At 46.4% G+C, this 25,024-nt stretch overlaps 1 protein-coding gene and 1 long non-coding RNA gene across 2 annotated transcripts; one reads left to right on the top strand and one right to left on the bottom strand.

Annotated features, from left to right (window-relative positions):
* Window positions 518-18,434, bottom strand: LOC108633903. Its single transcript, XR_001917273.1, has 3 exons — window positions 16,809-18,434; window positions 10,832-10,910; window positions 518-973 (listed from the first exon to the last, which is right to left on the bottom strand). It is a non-coding gene; the product is annotated as an uncharacterized LOC108633903 (long non-coding RNA).
* FIS1 (fission, mitochondrial 1) lies at window positions 21,224-24,871 on the top strand. Its single transcript, XM_005697811.3, has 5 exons — window positions 21,224-21,371; window positions 22,252-22,384; window positions 23,610-23,686; window positions 24,127-24,232; window positions 24,561-24,871. The coding sequence occupies exons 1-5, from the start codon at window positions 21,327-21,329 to the stop codon at window positions 24,656-24,658; spliced, it is 459 nt and encodes a 152-aa protein (XP_005697868.1). The 5' UTR covers window positions 21,224-21,326; the 3' UTR covers window positions 24,659-24,871.

Below are 25,024 nucleotides of genomic sequence, written 5' to 3' on the forward strand. Positions count from 1 at the left end.
TCGGATATGACTGAAGTGACTTAGCACAGCACAGCACATTGTTTCATTAACATGACAAGTGTACCATAAAAAATAATAGGGGAAACTACGTGTGGGTATATGGGAATTCTCTTTGTAACTTTTCTATAAACCTACAACTGTTATTTAAAAATTTATTTAAAAAGAAGCTAGGGAGGGACTTCCTTGGTGGTCCAGTGGTTAAGAATTCACCTTGCAGTGTAGGGGACATGGGTTCCATCCCTGGTCAGGAAACTAGATCCCACATGCTGCAGCAAGAGTTTGCATGCCACAACTAAAAAAAAAGATCCCACGTGCCCCAACTAAGACCTGGCACAGTCAAATAAATAGATAGACATAAATTTTTTTTTTAAATAAAGAATAAAACATTGGGGACTTCCTTGACAATCCAGGGGTTAAGACTCCACTCTTGCACTGTAGAGGGCATGGGTTCAACCCCATATGCCATGCAGCATGGCCAAAAACTTTTTTTTTTTTAATAAAAGAACAAGATACTGGATGGATGGTGGATCCTGGACAAACCAGCAGGCATGTGAGGATCCAGGCAGGAAGACTCACACTGACTCTCTTCCAGGCTCTATGATGTTTCTAAGTTCCTATGTCAAGGCCTACCCACCAGGGAACCAGAAATCCTCATCAGAGAAGAGACTGATGAATGGGGAGATTGAGGAACCACATCCAACGCTGGCCTACCATCTGCCAAAAGAGATGGCTGAATGTGTAGCCAGAGAAGCAGCAGATTGGGACCTACAACTAGATGGTGTCAAGCTAATGGCCCCCTGACGATACACACAACAAGCCATACAGCACCCTGGTCAGAATGCCTGCAGGGTAGTAGTGGAAAGTTTGTTAGGTCACATGTCCCGCTTCCAGCAATTTCAGAAGAATTAGCCCAGTTCTCCCAGAGCCAGGATTCCAGCAAAATGGTCTCACTCAGTTCTTTGGTAGAGAAAACCTAAAATAAAATAACACTTGTCAGCACTGGAGTGATGGTCTTAGGGCTGCCGTTCACCTTGTGTGGAAAAGAAGATCCACAAATCTTTTCTGAACAACCTACCTACTTACTTCTACTCCTTGAGAGAAATTCCTGATTAATTCTCATCACCGGTCTACCCTGGTGGTCCAGTGGTTAAGAATCTGCCTGCCAAAGTAAATAAAATAACGACAACAAAGAACCTGCCTGCCAACGCAGGGGACACAGGTTTGATCTGTGGTCTGGGAAGATTCCACACGTTGAGGAACAATTAATCTTGTGTACAACAGCTACTGAAGCCCAGGCACCCTAGAATCCGTGCTCTGAAAGCGAAGCCACTGCAATGAGAAGCCCAGCATACAGCCGTTAGAGAGTAGCCCTCGCTCGCCGCAACTATAGAAGGCCCGCAGAAAGCAATGAAGACCCAGTAGAGCCAAAACTTTTAATTAGAAAATTCTTATCATTTCACCAGGGCCAAGATCGGGAAATCAATGCCCCACACTTCTGGGCACCCACGCCAAACTCAGCACAGAGCCGACCACAGTGTGGAGGAAAGCGGAAGACATCTGTATAGACAGTTCTCCAGCCATCGTCACCCTGGTCAGTCATCATCTCATCCAAGTTGTACCGAACCAGGTCATTTGCAAAGCACACACACGAGAATCACAGCCACAAAACCCAGCAGTAAAAACATAAGCACCAGGGAGCCGATGCTGGACAAGCAGTAGACTGCCAGTATGCGGGGAAAGAAACCATCCCCACCATCATCATGACGCCTGTCACTCCAGCACTCCACTGAAGCCTCAGACCAGCATGTGGGCGAGGCTGTGACCCACCCAGGCTGTTGGGTTTGACGTCCCACACTGAGATCCTGGCAACTATAATTCAGTCTCCGTGGAATTCTGAAGAGGTTCCAAGCCCTATCCTTTGGCTGTGCGGCAGGAAGCCACTCCCCTCCATGTAGCCCACAAAGCCGTGGATTGCCAAGTCACTCAAGTCGTTCACCGCAAATCCAAAGCGACACAGCCTTGACTGGCCTGGCACAACTGCTCCGACTATAAAGAGCTGGCCAGGACTCAGACGCGGCCTCCCCGGCATAGGCTTAAGGTAGGGCTGCTTCACTTTGGCACTGCTGACACTGTGGCTGGATAATTCCCTCTCATGGAGGGCTGACTTGTGCATGGTAGGATATTTAACAGCACCTCTGGCCTCTTCCCATTAAATGCCAATAGTAACTCACAGTTATGACAGTCAAAAATGCCAGGGACTTCTCTGCTGGTCCAGCGGTTAAGACTCTGAGCTTTCAATGCGGGGGGTCATGGGTTTGATCCCTGGTCGGGGAACTAGGATCCCACATGCCACTCAAGTAGCCAAAAGGATATTTTTTAAAATGTTTTCAAGCACTGCCCAGTATCCCTTGAGGGGGACAAATCTCCCCCTGTTGAGAACCACTGGGTTAGACATTAGTACGCTGGGATCTCTAAAAAGAGCAAGTTATGATTTGACCTAGAGAGAGGAGAGGGCCAGGAGTAAGAAGGTCTGGAAGAGAATAAGGAAAAGATCCCCAAGACAGGATTTGGTTTAAAAAAAAAGAAGAAGAAGAAAAGCATGACATAGCAAGTTAGGTGGAGAATAAAACAGCCAGTTAAGCAAGAGCTGAGAGGTCGGTATGGAAGGAAACAGAACTCCCTGGGAGTGATATCTGGACCTTATTATCAACAGAGAAAGTTGGAGACAGGAACCCTGGGCTCTAACATTAACTCTGCAATTCCCTATCCACACAGTCTTCCTACAGGAACAGACCCATAGAGAGAACAAACTGGTGGTTGTCCACAGAGAGGAGGGTGCAGGGCTGGGCAAAATAGGTGAAGGGGATTAGGAGATACCAACTTCCAGTTTTAAAATAGTCACACGGAGGGAATACATAACATAAGGAATATAATCAAGAATACTACAGTAACTGTATAGTGACAGATGGTTCCTAGGCTTATCGTGGTAATCACTTTTATAATATTTAAATGTTGAATCATTATGTTTTACACCTAAAACTAACATACTGTTGTATGTCAACTATATTTCAGTTTTGTTTTTTTTTCAAGTATATTTCTTGCACTTCCCTGGTGGCTCAGTGGAGAAGAATCTGTCTGCCAATGCAGGGAACATGGGTTCAATCCCTGGTTCAGGAAGATTCCACATGCCTCAGAGCCACTAAGCCTGTGCGGCACAACTGCTGAGCTCACACTCTGAAGCCTGTGTGAGACAACTACCGAAGCCCACAGGCCTAGAGTCCATGATCCGTGACAAGAGATGCCACCATAGCGAGGAGTCTGTGCACCGCAGCTAGAGAGGAGCCCCCGGTCACCAAACTAGAGGAAGCCTGTGTGCAGCAACAAAGACCCAGTGCAGCCACAAATAAAAGATTTTTTAAAAACCTTGTTAACAATTTAAAAAATTGAATTTGTAGTTTAAAAAAAAAAAGCAGCTTCCTGTCTCAGTGCCCCACAACTAGTTTAGTTACTCATTGAACAGATTCCCAGGATGCCATATAAAGTTATATTCAAGGTGAAGATTCATTATGGCAAAGGATGCAATGCAGGAACAGTAGGAAAATGATGTTCGGAGGCAAAAACGGGGGCTACAGTCCATGGGGCTGCAGAGAGTTGGACACGACTGAGCAACTAACGCTTTCACTTTCATCTATGTGTGTATATATATGTATATATGTGTGTATATATATATATATATATAGCAGAAATTAACACAACATTGAAATCAACTATACTTCAATTTTAAAAATTTAATCTACCACATTAACAGGCTAAAGAAGAAAAGCCATATGATCATATCAACCAATGTAGAAAAGTGTTTGACAAAATTCAACACCTATTCACGATTTGAAAAAATAACCTCTCCACAAACTAGAAATAGAAGGGAACTTCTTCAACCCAAAAAGTAGCATCTACTAAAGACCTACAGTTAACATTATACTAAGTAGTGAAATGTTGAATGCTTTCCTCCTCATACTGGGAACAAAGCAAAGATTTCTGCTTTCACCACTCTTATTCAATATTCTATAAGCCATAACCAATGCAATAAGGCAAGAAAAGGAAATTAAAAGCGTACAGATTGGAAAAGAAGAAATTAAATTATACCTATTTTTAGATGACATGACTGTCTACCAAAAAAAAAAAAACACCTCAAAAAATCAACAATTAAAAAAAATTTCTAGAATAGTGACTTCAACAAGATCTCAGGATACAAGATCAACATACAAAATTATAATACATATATGCAATAATATCAATAACATCTATTAGAATGACTAAAATGAAAAGTACTGATATAGCAAATACTGGCAAGAATGCAAAGAAACTAGATTTCTCCTACTTTTCCAATAGAACATTCCCTTTTGCCAGATATCTGGGGCACTATCAAAACCAGAACCACTTTCAGCTAAATTTCCTGCTTGAGTTTTCTTGTACCATCTCTGAAATGCAAATTTAGTCTACTATTTCTCAGAGGGGCTAGGTTTGGTTTATCATCTCATAAGAATCTTACCCCTGTGTTGAAAGAACATAGGTTTACATCTCCTCTGGCTAACCTGATCTTGAGTTGGATTAGGGAGAGTTGGCTTTTTCTTATCTCTCACCTTAGATGTCCCTTGGACTTTCACTTCTGTCCCTCTCGAGCCATGAGGTAATCGAAACTGTAATCAGTTTCATAACAGTTCCCTGCTGAGTTGGTAAATGGCTTCAGGGCAAAAGCAGTTTTAAGAGCTCATTCACACACTAAAGCAAAGGCAGTGAGAGCAAAAATAAACAAGACTACATCAAAGTAAAAAGTTGCTGCACAACAACAGAAATCATTATCAAAATGAAAAGGCAACCTACAAAACGGAAGAAAATATTTGCAAATCATATATCTTATAAGGGGTTAATGCCCAAAATATATAAATTACTTATACACCTCAATTGCAAAAAGCAAACAATCTGATCAAAAAATGGGCAAAGGACCTGATCAGACATTTTCCCAAACAAGGGAACAATGGCCAACGGGTACATGAAAAACCTCTCAATATTACTAATCATCAGGAAAATGCAAATCAAAACTACAATGAGATATTATCTGACACCTGTCAGAATAGTTATGATGAAAAAGATGAGAGACAACAAGTGCTGGCAAGGATGTGGAGAAAAGTGAACAGTCATGCACCGTTATGGAGAATGTAAATGGTGCAGCCACTATGGAAAACAGTACGGTGGTTCCTCAAAAAATTAAAAAGAAAGCTACCATATTATCCAGCAATTCCACTTCTGGGTCTTTCTTTATCTGAAAAAAAAAAAACAACCCACTAACCTGAAAATATGTCTACACCCCCATTTCATTGCAGCATTATTTACAACAGCCAAGACGTGGAAACAACCAAAGCGTCTCTTGATGGATGAATGGATAAAGAAGCTGTGATACGTGTGTGCATGCGAGCGCTTAGTCACTCAGTTGTATCCAACTCTTTGAAACCCCATGGACAATAACCTGCCAGGCTCCTCTGTCCATAGGATTCTCCCAGCAAGAATACTGGCGTGGATTGCCATTTCCTTCTCCAAGGGATCCTCCCGACTCAGGGATCAAACCCATGTCTTCTAAGAAGAGTTCCCAAAGCACTGCACACACTGCACCGTTGGAGGCTTTGTCTTTATTGTCTTTACTGTCCTTATTGAGCCTCAAGGAGTGCAGTCTGTGTCTTCTTCATTCACAAAATATTTCTTGTGCGCCGGCATACATCAGGCACTGGGTTTGGTCAGGGACATATAAACGTGAGCTTTAGTCCCCGACCTCAAAGAAGTCACAACTTTTAAGGGAGAAATAGGTTTATAATTCTACACAATAAGAGCCAGGAGGGTTGAGAGCAGAAGAGGCTGCCAAAATCCGCAGGAGAGACACTTCACTGAAACCAAAAGGGTCTAGGAGAAGGTGCTTGAGCTGAATCTAGGAAGACGTCTATGAGTTAACAGGCTGAAGAGGGAAGCGAGCATTTTCAGCAATGGGAGCCATCCATGCAAAGGTCCAGAAGATCCTGGTGTAAGACGCATAGCTGTGAGAGGTGAGACAGGACCAAGAAAATCTTAAACTGCTTTGTGTCAGGAACTGGTCTGCCATGGAGACTTTTCTGACAGCAGGGAGCAGACAGCCCAAGGTACGGCGGGAAGGGATCCAAGACAAAGACCAAGTTGATAGCAGAGGTGCCGTGGAAGTTATTAATCATTTCTGTCCTGTATGCCACTCTCACCTCTGCTGCCACCTTCCCAGCTGGGACTTAACTGTGTGCAGGTCTTCTCAATTACTTATTAATGATATTAATCAACTAACTATAATAAATACATACACAAACCTATAACCACGTGTCCTTCCACCTATCTCATTTCTCCTATTTGTTTGTCACCTATCTCATTTCTCCACAGCGTGTGATAATATAGACCCTTCCCTTCTTTTTACTAGTTTATTTACTTGGCTGAGCCAGGTCTTAGTTGCAACTAAGGGATCTAGTTCCCCGACCAGGGATCAAAACAGGGCTCCCTGAACTGGGAGGGACCTCCAGGGAAGTCCTCTGCCCTTCTTAAAACTCTCTTTCCTTGGCATAGGCATACATCTTCCTTGTTCTCCTCCCACCTCTTGGGCTATTCTTCAACCTTCCCTTAAATGGGTATTTAAGGGAAGGGTATTTAATATTTACCCATATTAAATGGGTATTTAATATTTCTGAGTATTTCCCTAAGCTCACCTTTTCCTCACTCTCCAGTCCAAGGGAGCAACTGCTTTCTCACCCATCCTGATGCTGATGCCCCTCAGATCCCCACACCCTGCACAGCACATCCTCCTGACCTCTAAGCCTATCATCCCCAGCACGTGGGCCTCTTGCTCTTCTTCCTCTGTACATTCTCCTCCCTAGCTCTTTGCATCCATTCTATTTAGCAGGCCTGGTGATCCTATCATCAAATATCCCTGGCATCCATTCTTCATCCCCTGCTTAATCCAGACCCTCCCTAAATCATGCCTCACCAAGATCAAAGCATCTCCTGGTCTTTCCCTCAGTATCATTCTCCCTTGTGCTGCTAGAGTGAGACTGTTAAGACATATATCTGATCATGCTATTCTCCTGCTTAAAACTTTCAACAGTTCCCCACCGCCCATGGGATGAAGGCCCAGCTCCTTTAACTTAGCACACAGGCCCTGCATTCTCTGGACCTTGCTGCCTTTTAGCTTCATCCCTCATCCCCTGCCATACCCCTATAACAGTCCTTTATGGAAACCCTTTATGATTTATTGAGCACCTTTTTTTTTTTCTCGGGCTTTCTTGGTGGCTCAGATGATAAAGAATCTCCCTGCAATGTGGGAGACCCAGGTTCAAACCCTGGGTTGGGAAGATCCCCTGAAGAAGGGAACAGCAATCCACTCCAGTATTCTTGCTTGGAGAATTCTATGGACAGAGGAACCTGGCGGGCTATAGTCCATGGGATTGCAAAGAGTGGGACACAACTGAGCAACTAACACTTTCACTTTATTTTTTTTTTTAGGCAGAACTCATTATTTCATTTGATCTTCAGAACAACAGTATCAACTGGTTATTATTATTATTTTCACCTTAAATATGATTTAAAAAAGAGGCAGAGATGTTGAGAAACTTGATCAAGGTCTTTCAACTATTAGGTACTGGACCAGCATTCAAGTAGGGGCAGGACTCCAAAGACATATTCTTAGCTTTTGCCCTACACTCTGTTTCATCCTTTTCTCTGCCTGGCCAGCTACTCCTCAGCTTTCAAAACTCAGTTCTGCCATCACTTCTTCAAAACTTGTCTTTAACTTTGCAGTCTTGCCTTCAAGACTCCCCGCCGCACCCCCGTGCTCTCATTGTCAGCATAATTGAATGAGAATACCCTGCTCATCATATCACAATAATTTCTTTCCCATTTTCCCTCATAAATCAATGACTTTCCCATGAGAAGGGTCTGGATTTTTCTTTATCTTTGTAGTTCTCCCACCTGACATTGTACCAGGCATGTGGTGGGTCCTGACTGCTACTTGCTAGCTTGTGGAGACCTAGCAGAGTTATTCTCACTGTGCCTTAGTTTTCTCATCTGAGTTTGTGTCCTCATCTGGAAAATGGGTATTTAAGAGCTGCCATGGAGAGTTGCTGGAAGGATGCAGGGAGAATTTATCTCTAGGCTGGCACACAGTACGTGCTCATTACGTGGTGCCTGTTATTAGACTGTAATAGTTCACAGAGGTTGATCTCTCTACCCCGCCCTTAGGGCTAAACATTTTTATTAGCATTTCATCTGAATCAACAGGGACCTGGCTCCTGCCCCACCAGCCCTGTGAGGCTGCAGGCTGTGTGGTCAGAAGAAAGACCCCTCCCTACACCCAGAGCTCCCTGGAGGGCTGGAAGGGCCAGTTGAGGGGGAGTAGGATGACTGAGGTCTGGTCAGAGCAGGGGAGGAAAGTGTGTTGGGGCTCACAGGTCCCCCAAGTCTAGCCCCTCACTGAGCACGAGCTCTGCCGCCCCACCTGCTTCAGGAAGGGCACCGAAGCCCAGCTTTGTGCTCCTCCCTCCAGACTCACCAAGTGAGAGACATCTCCCATGCTGCAAATCCGCGCAGCAGAATACCAAGTAGGGTTATGGGAATGGTGCAAGCTAGGAGTCCCCTGGCAATCACAGGAGGTATGCAAAGACTTTTATCTCAGTGCCTTTTGGAGTTAAGCTCCAGTATCTGAAAAACTGGGCTTTCCCAATGGCTCAGTGGTAAAGAATCCACCTGCCAATGCAGGAGACACAGATTCAATCCCTGGGTCAAGAAGATCCCCTGGAGAAGGAAATGGCAACCCACTCCAGTATTCTTGCCTGGGAAATTCCATGGACAGAGAAGCCTGGCGGGCTACCATCCATGGGATCCCAAAGAGTCAGACACGACTTAGTGTCTGAACAACAATATCTGGAAAACTCTCTCTGCATTCCAGACTCAGAGCAAATGGCAGAAGCAGTCAGAGAGGCCAGGAAGGCATAAGGCTTGCCTGGGAGTCTGATCCAGAAAGTTCTGGAACAGAACCCAAGGGAGGATTGCATTGTGCATTTACCAAGACTTTGTAAAGAATATTTCTGTAGGATTGGAAAAAAGAAATGAGTTTTCTCGCACGTTGTATTATTTTTCTAGGGCTGCCCTAGCAAAGCATCACAAACTAGGGGAGCGCAATGAGGTGGGAGGAGGGGGGAGCCTTAAACAACAATAATTTATTCTCTCCTAGTTCTAGAGGCTGGAAGTCCAAGATCAAGGGGTCACAGGTGTCTGAGGCTTCTCGTCTTGAATTGTTGGTGGGTGTCCTCTCCCTGCGTTCTCACACAACCTTCCCCCTGTGTGTCTGTGTCCTAACTTCCTTGTCTTTTGAGGACACCAGCCATACTGGCTAATGGCCTCACTTTAAATTAATTACCTCTTTAAAGAGCTTGTCTCCATTTATTCTTTGAGCCTGGAGGTTAAGCTTTCAACACATGAATTTGGGGGCTCACCCTTCAGTCCATAAAGCTCAGGCAATTCAACACTGAACCAAAAAAACTTTCCAAGCACATACAGATTTATCTAAACTTCCAGTTTCTTTGGGCTCTTCCACTGCTTTCATCTGGTCTCAGCCATTAAGTCAGTAAAAGTCTTAACGTTTTAAAAAATACCTTAACAATTTTGACATTTGACATTCGGCTCTCAGATGTACACAGCTTGATATGATCTCATTTTTTTCAGAGGAAGCAGCCTCTGTTCAGCTCCTAGTCACAGCTGACCTTCTGCAACATCCCTTCTAGCATCTGAACACTTCCAAGTGGTGGGAGGGGATGTTTTTGAGACCAGAACACTTTGAGCAATCTAGCTTACGCAGACATTCTTCTTCATGAATGATTGAGCTACCTAACTTTCTACCAGAAACTGATGATTGTGCATCAGAATTACTTTTTTAGAAAAGCTGATCTACCACATATTAAAAGAGATAGTAGCGCATAGAAAAACTGCTGTGGATCAAGAACCAGAAGACCGAGTTCATTCTTTATCCTGCTACTTCATTTCTTTAATCCTGCTCTTTCACTTAAAAAATGCGAGTGGCTAAAGGAAAGGTCTTCAGTCCTTTCTAAAGGTTTGATGTAAAACAAACATGCAGCTTTCATCACACTGGCATCCTCCTAATTCACCCTAAAAATACAGATTAAATTCTGACCTTCAGCAGAGTTACCCAGCTACTGCTCATCTCAAATATCCCCTCCCCCCGCTTTTTTTTTGGCTGTGTTGGGTCTTCGTTGTGGCGTGAAGGCTTCTTTAGTTGCAGGACATGGGCCCAGTTGCCTGGAGGCACGTGGGATCTTAGTTCCTCGACCAAGAATCAAACCAGCATTGCCTGCATTGGAAGGCAGATTCCCAACCACTGGACCACACAGGAAGTCCATCAAATACCGCTGAGCAATGCAGAGATGTAGCCCAAGAGAGGAACCAGGTTTATAGAGCACATCCATGACTCTGCTGCAGCAATCCACAGTTAGAAGGCCTTGCCTTCAATCAGAAGGCCTTGCCATCTTAACCAAAACAGATTCTGCTGAGTTGGCCCTTATGCTCCCTCCATGTCTTATGGGGCCCGGTCCCCATGTCTTGCTTTCCTATATTTATTATTTTTAGGGTCCGATGAAAACTACGAACCCAATCTCCTCCCCCAACCATATATACATGTGTGTACACATTTTTTTATCTGCATACAATTTTGTGGACTTTAGGAACTCTTTCAAGCCCAAGTGTAGATATTGTCACCTACCTCCAGCATCAAGGATGTTGGATGTCTGCTGGACTATCAGGGAGCAAAGAGGATGTTGTATTCAGTGACCAACTTCATTCTAAGAAAAACAGAGCTCATTTCAAAACGGGAGAATAACAAACTATTTTAACTATTACAAGTATGGCTACTTCTTAGTCAAGCAATTTATGAAATTTTAAAAAATATTTTGGTTTTTAAACTACTTGAGCTTTCTTTATTTTTTGGCCGCACAGCTTACAGGTTATTAGTTCCCAACCAGGGACCAAAGCCAGGTTATAGGGAAAGCACCAAATCCTAACCACTGAACTGCCAGGGAAGTACCCCTCCTCCATAAATTTTAGTATGTTATATTTCTGTTTTCATTTGTCTCTAGGTATGTTTTGATATCTCCTTTGACTTCTTTGATGACACTGGTTGACCAATATAGCATGTTGTTTAATTCCCACGTTTTTGTGATTTTCCCATATTTTTCTTGTGATTGATTTCTAGTTTCATAGGGAATGATGCTACTTTACCTCCCTTCATAACATTAAAAAAATGGAATTTACATGCACATAATGGCTAAATTAAGAGTTGCGGTCATTAGAGCAATAAATCTTCACTAGAAGAAAAATTCAAAAGGCCTCCTTTCTGCAAGGCATAATCCTTACCAACAAAACCCACATTTTGTAATTCTCTAGCATGACAGTCTTGGAGAAGGCAATGGTACCCCACTCTAGTACTCTTGCCTGGAAAATCCCATGGACGGAGGAACCTGGTAGGCTGCAGTCCATGGGGTCGCTGAGTCGCACACGATTGAGCGACTTCACTTTCATTTTTCACTTTCATGCATTAGAGAAGGAAATGGCAACCCACTCCAGTGTAGCAGCAGCATGACAGTCTAGAAAGAGGCCCTCTGACCCTGGTCCAAGAAACTCTATTCATCTTTGGTAATGTATACAGCTTCATCCTGGAAGGTCAATGAGTTCTGAAAGAATTCCTAGAATCAGTACTCTGGCAGCTCATGGTTGGATGAGAGCAGTGTATGAGGCAGGGGTGACAGATTTTCTAGTTCTTCTGGCAGCTTGAATTCATTGCTGAATAAAAACTGATTCAGAAATTTCTCTTACCTGTTTCTGATTTTGCCTTATTCCCCTTTCTACATCCTGCGACCAAAATGGTAAATGGTGATGTCATTCCCAGAACAGACAAATAGGAAAATCACACCTAGATAGTTCAAGGCACATCTGTTGTTTGGGAAAAGAAACACACACACAAAGCAAAAAATTTCTTTTTGTCTATTATTGCTCTCTAAAATTCACTCATCTGAAAGAGGCATTCCAAATAAGTGAATTAATTTGTTGTCGAAACTAAAGGCTTTATGGATAATCACCACGGTTGAGAGGTAACACTGTTGTGTTAGCTACCATTGCAGCCGACTTTTCCGCTTTAGTGGCCTGCAAGAATAAAATCACTTCTGTATATGCTTATGAGATCTCCCTGCATCCCTCATTCCTTTTAAAGTCTTTTTCTGTCCTCTCACACTAATGACACTAAGCTCGCTAGGCTCTGATAACCGTTATAAAATGTTTATTATGTATGCCAAGTGCTTTAAAGTCATTCTCACGTTTCCTTCTAAGAAATTCACTAGGAAGGCATCAGTATTTTCACCCTGAGTTTTCGGCTGAAAAAACTTAACAAGATAAAGCAAACTGACACAGTCACAGTCTGTAGAGAAATGAGGCTCAATTTTTTTGTTGTTATTCAGCGGTTCTCAAAGTCCAGTGAGCACTGAGCACCAAAATCACCCACAGGGCTTGTAAAAACAACCGACTCCCGGGCCCCAACCCCAGATTGCTACGCAGGTGTGGAGCCGGGCTCAATAATGTGCATTTCTAAACAATTCTCAGATGATGTCCAAGCTGCTAGTCCGGGAACCACCTTTAAGAACCACTGTTTCACACCTTTGCTCCTCAAAGTGTGTTAGAGATCAGGCACAGCATCGATGTCCTCTAGGAGCTAATTAGGAACACAGCATGTCGGGCCTCACCGAACACCTACTGAACCAACTCTGCACTTTTAGTAAGATTCCAGGTGATTCCTGGGCACGGTGTGCGCCCTCATCACATAGATGGGAGACAGACTCTAAAGGAGGCAACAGATAAATTTTCATTTATAGAGAGCGTCTCTGGTTTAAGGATTATTAAGAAGAATCCCGCTCATCCCGGACCACAAGAGCGAGAACTGAGATTCGCGGATCCCAGGCCTCGGCACCGCCCCTTCTGCCTCTCAGTCTCACCGCGCCCCGCCCCCCCGCGAAGATGCTCACGTTAATTGGCCAGCGGGGCCTCCGTGCCCCGCCCAGGGCTCGTCTCGGCTCCGCCTCCTTCCAGAGGGCGGAGACTGCACAGACGCAGACTGCGCGCTCTTCCCGCTCGAGTCCTCGCGGGTCCTCCGGGTCACCGAGCCTTCCTCCTAGAGCAGACCCTGGGGTCACCCTTACCTCCGGGGCCGACCGAGCCGCTACCAGGAAGTGCAGATGTCTCCGAGGTTCTTAGCGTCTTTTTTTTTTTTTTTTTAAGAATGCCTGCGTTACTCTCTCATTCACCCCACGAACAATTCTGGGGTGTCTGCCCTTTGGCAGAGAGATAAACAAGACACGGTCCCTGTCCACATAAAGGACTGTGGGACTGGGTGATAAGCGCTGCCCCGGAGGGTAACGGCCCTGAGCCTGGGAGTTAGTTGCCGGCCACGCAGGGACTCAGGTGTTTGGTGGATGGAGAGCTCTGATTGGAGAGCATTCCGAGTGGAAGAAAGGTGGCCGACATGAAAACTCTCCGTGTTCAGGGCGCGTGGGTGCCTGGAGACGAAGCTGGAGAGGTAAGCAGAGGCGATCCTGAAGGGCTTTGATGCATCATAAGAAATTTCAACCATGTCCTGAGTAGTCTGCTGCTGCTGCTGCTGCTAAGTCGCTTCAGTCGTGTCCGACTCTGTGCGACCCCATAGACGGCAGCCCACCAGGCTCCGCCGTCCCTGGGATTCTCCAGGCAAGAACCCTGGAGTGGGTTGCCATTTCCTTCTCCAATGCACGAAAGTGAAAGTGAAGTAGCCCAGTCGTGTCCGACTCTTAGCGACCCCATGGACTGCAGCCTATCAGGCTCCTCCATCCATGGGATTTTCCAGGCAATAGTACTGGAGTGGGCCTGAGTAGTCTAGACGGTATTTTAGTCAAGCGATGTGGGGTCTGATCTGCACTTTAAAATGCAGCTGGCAGCCAGGCTGGGTTGAAAGAGGAAAACAGGTGAAGGCTGTTAAAGAGTATGACGACAGAATGGAGGCAGCGGTGGCCTGAAGTTATGTTATTTATTCGTTAGCTGTCTTTTCTCTTCCCCTAAGATTGACTTCCATGGGAGAAGGATTTATGACTTCCATGGGAGAAGGATTTACGTCTGTTTAGTTCATTTCTCTTACCCAGCACTTAGAAGGGTGCCTGGAACACAGCAGACCCTTAAGAAATGTTTTGTTGGATGGATGAATCAGTTGGGAGTTGACAGGACTTCCTGTCTAATTAAACAGTAGATGAAAGTGGGAAGTAGAGGAGACTGATCACTGAAGATTAGAACACAAATAGTGGAACGCTTGGGACTTCCCTGGTGGTCCAGTGACTAAAACTCCGCGCGCCCACCCAGGGGGCCCATGTTCAATCCATGGTCAGGGAACTAGATCCTGCATACCATAACTAAGACTGGGCACAGCCAAATAATAAGTTGTTGTTGTTCGGTCGTTAAGTCACGTGTGACTCTTTGTGACCCCGTGGACTGCAGCACTCCAGACTTCCCTGTCTTTCACTATCTCCCGGAGTTTGCTCAAACTCATGTCCATTGAGTCGGTGATGCCATCTAATCATCTCATCCTCTGTCACCCTTCCCCTCCTGCCCTCCATCATTCCCAGCAACAGGCTCTTTTCCAGTGAGTCGGCTCTTCGCATCAGGTGGCCAAAGTATTGGAGCTTGAGCATCAGTCTTTCCAGTGAATATTCAGGGTTGATTTCCTTTAGGATTGACTGGTTTGATCTCCTGTTAACTTTTTAAAAATAATAGTGGAATTCTGTTTGGTGGGTGTTTGCTGAGAACTTCTCCTGGGCTGACCTGACAAGATGCTGTAAGGCAGAAGTCCGAAACAGGCTCCAATTTCTGGTGTCGTCAAAGGAGGGCCACTGCCACCAAGTACCAGTTCTAGGTTTTAGTTCCACCAGCAAAAAATGTCAGTTTCCTTTCTGCCCACTCACAGGACTGAATTTGAGAAGGTCATACTTTTTTGTTTTGTTTTGAATATTATCAGCCTACAATCCAGATGACTGACTTTAAGGCTATTTATTATTACATTGATGTAACATAATATTGAGGTAACATCATTTAATAAAACCATTCCTTGGTGATTTAGTTGTTTGTTTACCTTCAGAGATATGCAGGAATGAATATCTTCATGCCTTTTCTTTCCTTGCTTTTCTTTTCTTTTTGGCTTTTGTTGAATACTTTTTCCTCCACAGAAGTAGATTACTAGTCAAATAATATAGCTCTTACTATATATTGGCTGGTTTCTTTTCCAAAAAGTTAATCATAGCAACTGCAATAACCATTTATGCAACAATAATTAGTACAAATTGAGTATCTACTGGTAGAGGCTCTGAGCTCTATGGACATAAGATGAGCAAAGCAGACAGACCCTGCCCTCCTGTAGCTTCCAGTCTAATACAGGAGGGTGGCATTCATCAGCAAATCACACAAGTGTATAATTAGAAAGTAATACATCAGTTCAGTCCAGTCGTTCAGTCGTGTCCGACTCTGTGACCTCATGAATCGCAGCACACCAGGCCTCCCTGTCCATCACCAACTCCCGGAGTTTACCCAAGCTCATGTCCATCAAATCAGTGATGCCATCCAGCCATCTCATCTTCATCTTCTTTCTTCCGCTTCTCCTCCTGCCCCCAGTCCCTCCCAGCATCAGGGTCTTTTCCAATGAGTCAGCTCTTCGCATGAGGTGGCCAAAGTACTGGAGTTTCAGCTTCAGCATCAGTCCTTCCAATGAACACCCAGGACTGATCTCCTTTAGGATGGACTGGTTGGATCTCCTTGCAGTCCAAGGGACTCTCAAGAGTCTTCTCCAACACCACAGTTCATTCTCCAACACCACAGTTCAAAAGCATCAATTCTTCAGTGCTCAGCTTTCTTCACAGTCCAACTCTCACATCCATACATGACCACTGGAAAAACCATAGCCTTGACTAGATGGACCTTTGTTGGCAAAGTAATGTCTCTGCTTTTGAATATGCTATCTAGGTTCGTCATAACTTTCCTTCCAAGGAGTAAGCATCTTTTAATTTCATGGCTGCAATCACCATCTGCAGTGATTTTGGAGGCCCCCAAAATAAAGTCTGACACTGTTTCCCCATCTATTTCCCATGAAGTGATGGGACCAGATGCCATGATTTTTGTTTTCTGAATGTTGAGCTTTAAGCCAACTTTTTCACTCTCCTCTTTCACTTTCATCAAGAGGCTTTCTAGTTCCTCTTCACTTTCTGCCATAAGGGTGGTGTCATCTGCATATCTGAGGTTATTGATATTTCTCGGCAGTCTTGAATCCAGCTTGTGCTTCTTCCAGCTCAGCGTTTCTCATGAGGGGAAACACAAAGTAACACATACTGTGAACTAAAAACACAGGCCACTTGCCAAGAGACAGAAGTCAGTTATACAACAATCGCAGGGGCATTGTTGGTGGTTTGGGGGGTTTTGTTTTTAATTTTACTGTATTTTACTAAAAAAAGGGGAGGGAGGTTATTGCTGTTGCTTTGCCTGTTTTCATTTTGAATTAATCTGAATTGTTCCTTCCTCATTCATCTGCTGCTTAAGGGAAGTCCTGTACCGTGCGAAACAAAAACCAAAAAAAATGACAAATTTACACTTAAATTTTTTAAAGATAAAAACTGGAGCATACTTACAAAGTCGTCATATCCTGTCTGTCTGTTTATTCTTTAACTGACTCCTCGTCTCTGATGCTGAAGCAGGACTCAGGTTTAAATCCCAGCTCCTCCACTTCTAGCTCTGTGACCTTGGGGAGATGAATTAAGCTTTTTGAGTCTCAGTTTCCTCATGGATCAAACAGAACTCTTACCTTCCTGGTGTCATTTTGGATCACAGGTCACATGTGAGCCTTCCTTTATCTGGGGAAGAAAAGAGACAATAGCAGAATAGTCTTTGGCTCCTGGAAGATGTTATCACCATACCCAAACTAACACTCGTGTGGTTCACAAAAACACAGGGCTAACTAAGAAAAGAATGAGCGGGTTTCAGTCTTATATTCTGAAAATGCAGGATGGGTAGTGGTCAGCCTCTCAACAGGAGCCCTCCTAATCTGGATCCCAGGGAAGGCCTTCCCTAAGGAGGAGTCTTAGAGCTTAGAACTGACGTCAGTAGGAATTCACCAGGTCAGTAAGGGCACAAACCTATGTGTCATCCTACCCTCCTCTCTCACATCCAGCCCATCAGCAGTTCTTGCTGACCATACCTTCTGACCACATATCCTGAATGCCTTCACCTCCACTGCTGCCGCTATAGACCAGGTCACCACTATCTCTTGCCTGGGCCACCCCAGTAGCCACCGGAGGGATTGCTCTATGCTAGATCATTTCACTCTGCTGCCCAAAACCCTCCAATGCCTTCCCATCACTTGTCACATTAAGTCCAGTTTCCTTACCATAGTCTACAAGGACCCCCACGATCTGCCCCTGGCTACCTCTCTGCCCTCATTTTCTAAACCACTCTTATGTGTTCCTTCCTTAAGGCTTTGGCTCTTGCCGTTTCGTCTCCCTGGAATGTTCTCCCCATTCACCTGCACGGCTACTTCAGTTCTCTGTCCAGGTGTCACTTCTCCATGGTGGGCTTCTTTGAGCTCTCCTCCACCAGCATCCTCTTCTCTCACAGTCCCTTTCCCCTGCTTTTCTTGTTTTCACAGCACCCTGCCATTATTGTGTTTCTAGTTATTTACTTGTTTGATTCTTTTTTCTGTTTTCCGCACTAAAATGCAAGTTCTCTGAGAACAGGAACTTTATTCAGTGCTGATCCCAAATACTTAAACAGTGCCTGGCACATAACAGGTGTTCAATAAGTATCTGTTGAGTGAACTAAATCATAGATGAATGAATGAGTCATATAAGCAAAGCGGGGGGCATTTCACGGCGGAGGGGAGATGTTCTAGATAGCAAGGACTGCATGTACAGAGGGCCTGTGGCCACTAGGGGTTGCAGAACTGAAAGGAGGCCTGTGGGGTTAGTGTACAGACAGGGAGAGGCAGTGAAGGAGAGATGATGCAGAGCAGGAGCCAGACCAGACTAGAGAGAACCTTCTGGGCTTTGCTGCAAGGTTTTGGCCTTTGTTCTAACAGCAGTGAGAAGCTATTAAAGGGTTTCAGATAAACTGAGAATTGTATTTTTATAAGGTCTCTCTGCCTACTCCAAAGTGACAATAGTTTGCATTTGGATGCTATTGAAAAAGATCAGTTCTGTAGCTTAGTCATGTCCCACTCTTTGTGACCCCATGGACTGCAGCACGCCAGGCTTCCCTGTCCATCACCAACTCCCAGAGCTTACTCAATCTCCTGTCCATCGAATCAGTGATGCCATCCAACCATCTCATCCTCTTTCATCCCCTTCTCCTCCTGCTTTCAATCTTTCCCAGCATCAGGGTCTTTTCCAATGAAGTCAGTTCTTCGCATCAGGTGGCCAGAGTACTGGAGCTTCAGCTTCAGCATCAGTCCTTCCAATGAATACTCAGGACTATTTTCCTTTAGGACTGACTGGTTGGATTTCTTTGCAGTCCAGGAAAATCTCAAGAGTTTTCTCCAACACCACAGTTCGAAAACATCAATTCTTCAGCGCTCAGCTTTCTTTATAGTCTTAACTCTCACATCCACACATGACTACTGGAAAAACCATAGCTTTGACTAGACGGACCTTTGTTGGTAATGTCTCTGCTTTTTAATATACTGTTTAGGTTGGTTATAGCTTTTCTTTCAAGAAGCAAACATCTTTTAATTTCATGGCTGCAGTCACCATCCACAGTGATTTTGGAGCCCCTCAAAAATAAAGTCTCTCACTGTTTCCCCATCTATTTGCCATGAAGTGATGGGACTGGATGCCATGATCTTCATTTTCTGAATGTTGAGTTTTAAGCCAACTTTTTCACTCTCCTCTTTCACTTTCATCAGGAGGCTCTTTAGTTTTTTGCTTTCTGCCATAAGGGTGGTGTCATCTGCATATCTGAGGTTACTGATATTTCTCCCAGCAATCTTAATTCCAGCTTGTGCTTTATCCAGCCCGGCATTTCGCATGATATACTCTGCCTGTAAGTTAAGTAAGCAGAGTGACATTATACAGCCTTGATGTACTCCTTTCCTGATTTGGAACCAGTCTGTTGTTCCATGTCCAGTTCTAACTGTTGCTTCTTGACCTACAGGAGGCAGGTCAGGTGGTATTCCTGGTATTCCTGTCTCTTTTAAGAATTTTCCACGGTTTGTTGTGATCCACACAGTCCAAGGCTTTGGCATAGTCAATAAAGCAGATGTTTTTGAAAAAGACGGAGAAACGTAATTTGGAAGTAAAATGAACAGGCACTACTTCTTATCCCTATAATCCAGGGTGGATGGCTGTGCCTACTGGACCCAAGGAACAGACTTAAGATCTCTTCATTGGCGCAGAATCGAGCCATGTAACACATTCTTTTTCCCCCCACAAATTACATTTAACAAACCCTGATGGAGTTTTTGCCATGCGCCAGGCCTGTGCCAAGAGCTACAACAGATGCAAACATGTATGAGGGGTAGCAGGCCACCTGAGGAAAGTAACATCCTGATAGAAATAGTGGACTTTTGCCTTTCTTAAATTCCCTGCCTTCAAAGGAAGGTAAGTTCTACTTGCCCTTAATGTTCAGCCCTGTTTTCACTCATCTGCTTCATATTATGTACACCTTTTTACCCTCTCTGCTCACCCCAATGCCCAGCCAAACTTAGGCACCCAGTACATCTTTGAAGGAACATAAATTTTTCTCCTTGACTATTATGGAGCCAGTTCCCTAAATTGAGGTTTCTCTTAAAGTTTACTGAGCTCATATCAACTGTCCAAGCCAAATAGAAAAGAATAACTCCCTACTTTAACTCACAAGGCTATGAGGAAAAAAAGATTCAAGGGGCTTTGCAAATGTGAAGGGTGTTTGTTTGGACGCTAACCCCCTGCATTTGCACTGTGGTCATTACTATAATTTCCTGACAATTTAAGAAATATTTCTTGAACATTTCATTTTCCTTGTGCTCAGAGCTAGAGATGGACAGATAAACAAGATGCAGTTTCTGCCCTCGGGGAACTTACATTCACAGGTGTGCTGGAGTACTGTGGGTCAAGGTAAAGAGAATTTGAAAGTCACTTAGCTTCCCTGGTGGCTCAGATGGTAAAGCATCTGCCTGCAATGCAGGAGACCTGGATTCGATCCCTGGGTTGGGAAGATCTCCTGGAGGAGGAAATGGCAACCACGGACGGAGGAGCATGGTAGGCTACAGTCCATGGGGTTGCAAAGAGTCAGACATGACTGAGCTACCCTCATGACCTACGCTTCACTGCACAGAACACAGATGCCAGAGCAGCATGCAGCATTTCCCCTTTCCATGTTTTGTTGCTTCTCACTTCCAAGCTCCTTAATGCCCATGACCCCACATGAATGGCCTTTCCCCCTTGAGTACACCCAGAGGATGCTTTATTAAATAATATTTAAAATATTGGACCTTCTGTGCAAGCAGAGGCAACAGCTTTTCTTTAAATTCCCATTAATAGCATCCCCCATTAGTATGTATTCCAGTCTCTGGTTTACGGTTGACAGATCTAGTTTTCTTTGCTCTGGCATGTTAAGTCCGCCCGGGCCCTGGAAACCCTGGTACTAGTTATGATTTTCTTGCAGGCACTAAAAAGTCACGTAGTCCCTAGGGTCCTAGATATCTGGGAGCAGGGAGTTGGGGCAGGGGGGAGGGAGGTAGAGAGAGGGTTAGACTAGATCTTAAAATTACGGGATCCATGCCCAGATCCCCACCTTCTCTTTACGCTGTTTTCAGTCTGGGGGCTAACCATCAAGACACCGTCTCGTACTTCACTGAGAGAGCCTCTGTAGACGGAGGCACTTGCAGGGTACCCAGGAAGACCAGCTTTAGGACTGGCCAGGCGCCGTGCGCGGCCTGCGGGCTCTGGTGAGGGAGAGGGACCAGTTGCAGCATGCGCATCAGTGAGACCATCTGCGCGCCGCGGCGGCGGTAGGCGGAGGCGGGTTCGGCGGCGGCTACGGGAAGCGATTGGCTCTGCGTAGGGGAGGGCGGTCCCGCTTCCGCCGGACACCGGAAGTGACTCTCCGCCCCTGTCAGTGGGCCATGGAGAAAGTGGCAGTGTAGCGTCCGAGTTGTGAGGACTGCGGGGCCGGCGGCCATGGAGGCCGTGCTGAACGAGTTGGTGTCTGTGGAGGACCTGCTGGTGAGGCCCGGCTCCGAGGGAGGGAAAAGGAAGATTCGGAGGGGCGGGCCCTGAGGAGAGTCGGGTAGGGGCCAAACTCTCCTCCCAGCATCAGTTTTGCCTAGAGAAGCAGAACTACGGCTCCCGGCAGCCCCAGCAGCGTTCGGCTCTAGCCCAGAGGGTCCACTTTGCCCCAGAGCCTAGTGGGAGTTGTAGTTTCCTGTGCCACCACGCCTCAGACTCGGGGCCTGGAGTCTGATGGGTGCTAGGTTCTCCCAGAAGCTCGAGGTCAGGATGCGGGCACTTGATTTTAAGTGCTCCTTCAGTGGCGAGGGAACACAGCGACCACCGTAAAGTTTCACATAGTACTCAATCCGGCACAGCGCTAAGTCCCTTGTAGGGGATGTCTCAATCTTTGTAGCTCTAACAGGAGGTAGGCAGGTTTATTACGGTTTTTTCCTTCAGATAAGATAGGGTCCAAACTAGGCAGGGTGGGGCTGAGAGAAGCAGTCTCCGACGAGGGGCCGCGTGGGCTGGACTGTTGTTGAGCTATTCTGACAGCCTGTTGTTTACTGTTCAGGCCAGCCTCCCGGGGTCAGCTGCTCCGGGAGCGGTGCCTGGGGCCGCCACCAGGTGGCATCTCCACTCGGCACCACTAGGGGGAGGGAAGCAGAGAGGGGAGGTCCAAGGAGACAAAGGAGACGACTCGGCACTAAGAAGCAGAATGCCTGGGTCCCAGAGATGAAGATTGCAGGAGCTGGGGTACCCCATGGTCGGGTACCCCAAGACCCGAACGGGGGTTGTGGCAAGGGAGAAGATGGGTAACAGGGACACCCAGGTCCTGCTAGAGTTCAGCTTGCCCCCTTCACTTCTAAATGACTCCTCTCCTCTCCTGTGGCAGAAATTTGAAAGGAAATTTAAGTCTGAGAAGGCAGCAGGCTCGGTGTCCAAGAGCACGCAGTTTGAATATGCCTGGTGCCTGGTGCGAAGCAAGTACAACGACGACATCCGTAAAGGCCTTGCTCTGCTGGAGGGTGAGGTGCTAGGCTGACTCCCCAGCTTGCCCCTTCCCAACTTGCCATCGTCGTCCTCTGCCACCATTGGCCTGGTTTGCTCCCTCCATCTCCAGTGTGGGGATCCTTTCAACACGGGATCTCAGCGTACAGTTATCTTCCAGTAAACTCACTGCAGGAAAGGGCTGCACTTAGTCTGACTTCTCCCAGTGTGCTTTTGCCAGACAGTCGTAGCATGTCAGTCCCCGTGGGACTTTGGTGATCTGGTCATCTAGACAGAAGGAAAGGGACTGGTCTCAGGTCAGACAGCTGGTTAATTAATGGCTGAATTGGGAACAGAAGCTCTTGTCTTCATGTGTCCCAGTCATGTTGTCTTTGCCCCCTCACCTCACCTTATTGCTTATTTAGCAGCTATTGTTGAAAACCTTTGGGGTGAGTCACATAGAAGTCCAGAAGACCGTCCTCAAAACCTGTGAGCAGATGGTGTTTTTTTTTAATCAGAATACTGTTTCCTGTTAACTTTGGATAGGTCAGCATTTGTCAGAGGCCACAATACTTGACCTTTAAATTTCTCTGTACCCCTTTTCTCTTGGTCAAGTAATGGTGTATAAACAATCACTATACTAGCCAAAGATAGCTATTGTAAATCCATAAAAGTAAGAATCTTCCTGAATGCAAATCATCTCAGCCTCCAGTTCCTGAGAAATAGGACACAGCTGCAGAATTGGTCTCTAAACATTGCCATTCTAGTTGACAGATGCTTGGGAAGCTGTATAAACGCCCACTTAGCAACAAATTCTAGTGCACAGAGTACAGCTGAACACGTGACCTTATGGGAAGTCACTGAACTTAGAAAGTTCGGTGGGATCTTTCAGGGAGGGGTAGTTGAGGGTGAGTTTGGAGCTGTTTTTTTTTGAAAAGAGGAGTGAAAACTTATTTTGAACACTAGTCTGGGCAGCAAGCAACTGGAGTAGAGATGCCTTTGGCTTGTCCACTGCCCTGATTTGCTTTTAGTTCACTTGGATGAACCAGAGTTGACTGGAGTGTTGATATGGGGGCTGCGTACACCTCAGTATTGGCTGGGGTTCATGCTGCCCCACGGCTCTGGGTAGGGAGCCCGGAGTGACTGGAGCTGAAGTGGAGGCTCAGGACAGTGAATTTAGGGAGTGGAGGGGGTGTCTGGGACACAGGCACTAAGAAAGAAGAGAAGGGGTTTTCACCTTTTTCCTTCCTCCCGACTCCCCAGAGCTGCTGCCCAAAGGGAGCAAAGAGGAGCAGCGGGATTACGTCTTCTACCTGGCCGTGGGGAACTACCGGCTCAAGGTAAAGCAGAGCACTTCCTTCTTCCCCTCCACCCTGCCTGGGTGGTCAAGCACCCACTCATCTCTCTCCTCCAGGGTAGAGCCCAGGCCAGAGAGGGCAGTAGGCAGGGGGTGGTGTTGGGTACAGAGGTGCAAGGTGAAAGCAGGCCAGGACACTAAGGGAAGGCGAGAGACGGAGGATCCGGGTGCCGAGGGTGTGGGGAGCAAAGTGATGTCAGCACTGGGGTGCAGCCCCAAGCCTTGGGCTGTTATCTCCTTCAGCTTATCACCCCCACACAGTTGGGATGGTGTGTGGACTCTACTCCTCTGGGTGGGGCTGGAGCAAGGGAGGGGGTGCAGGGAGAGGGAGGAGCCCCAGGGCCAGCGGAGAGAAGGCCCCTCTGATGGGCAGGCGGAGGGATGGAATTCTGAGGGGGTGTGTGTTGTTTTCCCTGAGTGCAGGAATATGAAAAGGCCCTGAAGTATGTGCGAGGGCTGCTGCAGACAGAGCCGCAGAACAACCAGGCCAAAGAACTGGAACGGCTCATTGACAAGGCCATGAAGAAAGGTGAAGGCCGTCCTCTCTGCCCCTCTGCCTCCCTCCACTCCCTGCCCTCATGTTTCCTTGGCCCCCAGCATCCCCGGGCCCCTCTCCACTCTCTTAACTCCTCTTCTGTCGCCCGTGCCTGGACCCTCTGGTCTCTCTTCAGATGATGCCCTCCAGGCAGTTCCTCCTCAAACCCTCTTCTTTCCCCGGCCCTGAGGGCCCCTCACACCAGGACTCCAGGGAGAGAGGCATGTCTTCTGCCAAGGAGCAGCAGGCCGTGAGGTGGTAGCCCAGGTCCCCGCAGGGACTGGGTTTGGCCTCGTGACAGTCTCCCTTTTCCTCTCCCCAGATGGACTAGTGGGCATGGCCATCGTTGGAGGCATGGCCCTGGGCGTGGCGGGACTGGCTGGACTCATCGGACTTGCTGTGTCCAAGTCCAAATCCTGAAGGAGATGGCATCCCTGCGTCTGTGCAGGGACACGTGGGAGCCCGTGGAGGACACTGGAAGAGAGGCCCACCCCCCCGGCCATCCCTTTCTTCTCCTGCACTGCATCCCTGTCCTCTGTGGACGTCACCCTCCTCTCCCCTGAGAGCTGTCACCTATCCCCAAATCATGTGCTTGGAGATGAGTGTAAATAAACCTGGACTTGGGCTTGGGAACCTCTTGTGTCCATGTTGAGAAAGGGGTGGGTTTGGTTGGGCCCAGGAGATCAGAAAATGGAATATATGGCTAAGCTTACGGGGTCACACGTGTGCCCTTCCTGCTCTGCGCCCTCCTACGCCTACCCCGGAGGCTGCTGTGGGGTTCTCCTT

Source organism: Capra hircus, chromosome 25, assembly GCF_001704415.2.
Source record: "Capra hircus breed San Clemente chromosome 25, ASM170441v1, whole genome shotgun sequence".
Taxonomy (NCBI): Eukaryota; Metazoa; Chordata; class Mammalia; order Artiodactyla; family Bovidae; genus Capra; species Capra hircus.

Excerpts from the sequence above, each read along its gene's own strand:
- FIS1 (XM_005697811.3), top strand. The coding sequence starts at position 21,327 with ATGGAGGCCGTGCTGAACGAGTTGGTGTCTGTGGAGGACCTGCTG. Across the intron at positions 23,687-24,126 it reads TGGGGAACTACCGGCTCAAG|GAATATGAAAAGGCCCTGAA; the intron begins GTAAAGCAGAGC and ends CCCTGAGTGCAG. Across the intron at positions 24,233-24,560 it reads TGACAAGGCCATGAAGAAAG|ATGGACTAGTGGGCATGGCC; the intron begins GTGAAGGCCGTC and ends TCCTCTCCCCAG.